The sequence below is a fragment of the Microtus ochrogaster genome, chromosome 24, assembly GCF_000317375.1.
Source record: "Microtus ochrogaster isolate Prairie Vole_2 chromosome 24, MicOch1.0, whole genome shotgun sequence".
Lineage (NCBI taxonomy): Eukaryota > Metazoa > Chordata > Mammalia > Rodentia > Cricetidae > Microtus > Microtus ochrogaster.
The window spans coordinates 11,483,365-11,487,574 of record NC_022024.1 but is presented as its reverse complement, the minus strand read 5'-3'; the positions used below and the strand labels follow the sequence as shown (position 1 = coordinate 11,487,574).

General features: G+C 43.4%; 1 protein-coding gene across 5 annotated transcripts in view; it reads right to left on the bottom strand.

Moving 5' to 3' along the window:
* Tmem19 (transmembrane protein 19) overlaps window positions 1–4,210 on the bottom strand; it is a 60,055-nt gene that overhangs the window by 18,306 nt on the left and 37,539 nt on the right. For all 5 annotated transcript variants that reach the window (XM_026784517.1, XM_026784515.1, XM_026784514.1 and 2 more), the window contains exons 4-6: window positions 3,706–3,843; window positions 3,088–3,342; window positions 871–1,080 (exon numbers count right to left, since the gene is read on the bottom strand). In XM_026784517.1, coding sequence (XP_026640318.1) covers window positions 871–1,080; window positions 3,088–3,342; window positions 3,706–3,843 — 603 coding nt within the window. The remainder of the gene's footprint in view (window positions 1–870; window positions 1,081–3,087; window positions 3,343–3,705; window positions 3,844–4,210) is intronic.

Genomic DNA, 4,210 nt, shown 5'->3' with positions numbered 1-4,210 from the left:
TGTTTGTGCATGGGTCAGTCTGTCTGTCTAAGCACATGTGTGTTTGTGCATGGGTCAGTCTGTCTGCATAAGCACATGTGTGTTTGTGCATGGGTCAGTCTGTCTGTATAAGCACATGTGTGTTTGTGCATGGGTCAGTCTGTCTGTATAAGCACATGTGTGGGTGCACACAGAGGCCACAAGAGGAAGTCAGGGCCCTTGGAGCTGGAGTTAGAGCTATCCAGAGCTGGATGTGGATGCTGCGATCTGGACTTTGGTCCTGATGATGGAACAGTGTTCTTAACTGCTGAGCCAATTTCCCAGTTCACACAAAACATGAAGAAACACTTAATGGTGACTGCTGAGGGAAGTCCCCGCCATTAGGAAGGCTGGGGTAGGAAGAAAGCTTGAGTTCAAGGCCAGCCCGAGCAATATGAATCAATCAAGACAGAAAAATCCAAGGGTAGGGACAGAAAGTCATGGTGGGGCTAATCACCACGGGAAAGCAGGCCGCTCATGTAGTCAAACCAGTATCATCATTAACTGCACTTGGCAAAAATCAATGGGAGGAGGTACATTAAAATGATCTGACCCTAGTGTCCTGTGTTCCTGGGACTTAGGTGAGAGCTCAGAATCAAAGCCTGTTTCCTACACTGTCATCACTGTTCCAGAAATTCTATGGAATTTAGAAATTCCTCTGAACCAGTTTAACACAAAAGACTAAGAAAACCAAAATTATAGAGATTTTCCCTGTCACTTCTAGCCTTTGCATTGGTTTCATTGATACATTTTTTTCCCCAAGTGTTAAAGTTTTTCATATTTCTTTCCTATTTCATATTTCTTTCCTATTTCTTAAAACAAAACGAAACTTCCAATAGGGTGCTGTCTTACCAGAAAACTGCATTGTTGCCCCTAAGTACGAGTCCACAACTGATCCTAGTAACCCAGCCAGCGCTCCGAATACAATAATGGGCCACTGGGGAGCGGAGATGTCTAGATCACTGACAAACACCAACTGCGTGAGGAAGTACGCCAGGCCCACAAAGGTCCCACCGAGGAGACTGAAGGCGAGTCCCACCACTGTGACTCCTCCGTTGGTTCCTGAGAAACACACCAACCCATCTGGTTAGTCATCAGCAAATGAGGGACGCCAAGGAAAGCGAAGCAAAACAAAACCCCCACACTGGTACACGCCTAATGAACTTAAAGAAAAGTGCACTCTCTCTCTTAATACAACAAAACTAATACATAGAAACTGGAGATACAGTGCTTGTCTATCGGGCATGAGATCCCAGGTTCGATCCCCAGAACCCACCTCCGCCCCCTAGAAACAAAAATCAAAAACCTGATATGTGAAAGTTACACACACTTACGAGACACTGCTATTTGAATACATAATACAGCGTTTAATATTTAGATCATGGGACCCACAGCTATCTCCTCAAATACTTGTCATTCTTTATGGTGAAAACATTAAAAATCCCATTTTCTGCTTCTAAAAAGGATGAGCTATCTAAGCAGTCTCTAGTCACTTACTCTAGACCACAACACCAGAATCTTGCTCTTGTCCACAGAGTGTGTGTGTGTGTGTGTGTGTGTGTCCCGTCGACCTGTCCTCATCTCTTTCTCCTTTCTCTAGCCTCTGGCAACCACCATTCTATCCCTGACTTCTGGGAAATCAACTGTTTTACCAGGTTAGACACAGGGAACCCATGCTGTACTTGTTAGAGTCCTCTAGGCTGGGGAGCTAGCTCAGTGGTGAAGCACTTGGTGAACGTGGAAACCGGTTGTCAGTGTCAACTGAGTTTAGAATCGCCTGGGAAGTCCTCAAGAAAGGACTGTCTAGATCAGGCTGGCCTGTGGGCATGCCTGTTGGAATTATCTGTTACAGTAATTGAAGTAGGAAGACCGGAATTATTCCTGGATAGGGATCCTGGATTGTACAAGAGAAGAAAAAGCCATCTGAATACCAAAGACATGCATTAGAATATGGTTCTCAGTGCTGGGCTGTGGCTGTGACGTCACCCCCTGGCTTCCCGGTATTGATGGGCTGTACCAACCCTTGTCTCTTAGGTTTCTTTTGTCTCAGTATTTTATCATTGCGACGGGAAGGGAAACTGGAACACTAACGTATACAAAATTTTCATCCCTAGTATCGCAGGAATAAAATAAGAAGATAATTCTATTTGCAAATAACCTACTAACAGCCTCCTCTCCACATACATTTACTCACCAGGCATGGTGGCACACGCCTTTAATCCCAGCACTTGGGAGGCAGAGACAGGTGGATCTCTGTGGTTCGAGACCAGCCTGGTCTACAGAGTGAGTTCCAGGACAGCCAGGGCTACACAAAGAAACGCTGTCTCAAAACAACATATATACATACATATATATGTATGTATATATAACTGATCATCAATATTTTATTGTCTTCCTTTTCTTTTCCATTGCTGTGTGGGTCAATCTCTTATGTTCCTTTATTATGTATCTAAGTCTCATTGACATTTCCCACAGATATTATCACCAATTTAATAGCCTAGAGCAACCTTACAATTAAGAAGACCAAATATAAATTTTAAAAGGCTCTTAAGGAAAACATTAACTCAAGAGGTTTTGCTCTTCCCTTGTATTAAGCAAACTCAAATCAAGACTCACCAGTCCGGTGAGTTCGAGACCAGCTTGGTCTACAAGAGCTAGTTCCAGGACAGGCTCCAAAACCACAGACAAACCCTGTCTCAAAAAACCCAAAAAAAAAAAAAGACTCACCAGTCCGGTCTGGGGAGATGGCCCTGTCAGGAAGGTGGTGACCTGGGTTCAATTCCCAGAACCCCAGTAAAAAGATGGGTGTGATAACATGTGCTTGTAACCCAGCACCTGTGAGGCAGCTGTGTCCCTTTGGTTTGCTGTCCAGCCAGCACAGCCTACTTGGAGAGGACGAGGCCAACAAGAGACACTGTCTCAAAAACAGAGTGGATAGCTTCCTAAGAATTACACCCAAGCCCGGCCTTTGGCTCCCAAATATGTATACAGGCCAGCAGGCTACCACAGCCACACATAGACAGACAGACAGACAGACAGACAGACACACACACACACACACACACTCACCAACTGGAACTTTTTCCCAGGTTGTGATCAGTCGAGGCGAGCTTTTGCTCAGAACGGGGCCAACCTCAGAAGCCCAGGTGTCTCCAGCGGAGCAGGCCAGTGCAGCCAGGAGAGACAAACACATCCAGGAAGCAGTGGGCTGCTTGGCAAAATCTATGGGTATTTCCCCAGGGCCATTTTCTATCATGTATAGCAGGGCCAGCTCCGTGGGCACGGCTCCATTACAGAATACCTGAATCCAATTCCTTTGGCCTCCTGGAGACAGATTAAAAAAAAAAAAAAGCAAATAGGAAAAAACATTCAGTTATAGGAACATATATTTTAGAGTTTCAGAAAAGTAAAAAAGTATAGTAGCATTAAAAAAAAACAAAGGTGGCAAGGGTGTCTTTGTCTAAATTCTATACTGTTATTAATAAACCCAGAATAAATAACGGCAGACTCGCATTAAAATTCTGCAGTTACTTGTTACTGTGGCAAAAGAAATAATGAATGGACTTAGGATACAGAAGCAATCCTCAGACAAAACTCATCTGTCCTCAGAGCCTACACGTTCTGGTCAAAGGGGTTAGGGGGAAGCAGCCGCTCAGTTTTCAGTGATGTCAGAGGCAGTAGTCTTACCTTCCTTATATTCCGAATCTAGACGCTTCTTCACTTCTCCTTTCCACTTAGTGAGCTTTGAAGATGACAGGAAAAACATCAGCAAAGACGTGAAGAAGCTGAAATTCGCAATGGTTAAGATAAATCCAACCACTAGCCCTGGGAGAAACACACAGAAGCACAGAGTCAGACTAAATCCAGAAACTAATGTTTTGAAAAGAAATGGATCTTTTCATTTATTTTCAAATCAAAATCTGACATATATTTCTAACACAGCTTCCTGATTCCAACTCAGTTACTACCAAGCAGCAAACTGAAGGCTATTTCAACACATAATTCTCAACAGTATTTTGATCTCCTTTCTGACAATTATATAATATCATTTTAAAGCAAACTTTTTATACTCAATTTGAAGATGAGAAGGATTTAATTATTAGGTCATAAACATTACACAGCAGTCAGAACAGAAGATAAATCTGGAGATTATTCAAACTGCCTGTGGCTCTCTCAGGAGACAAGATTATCA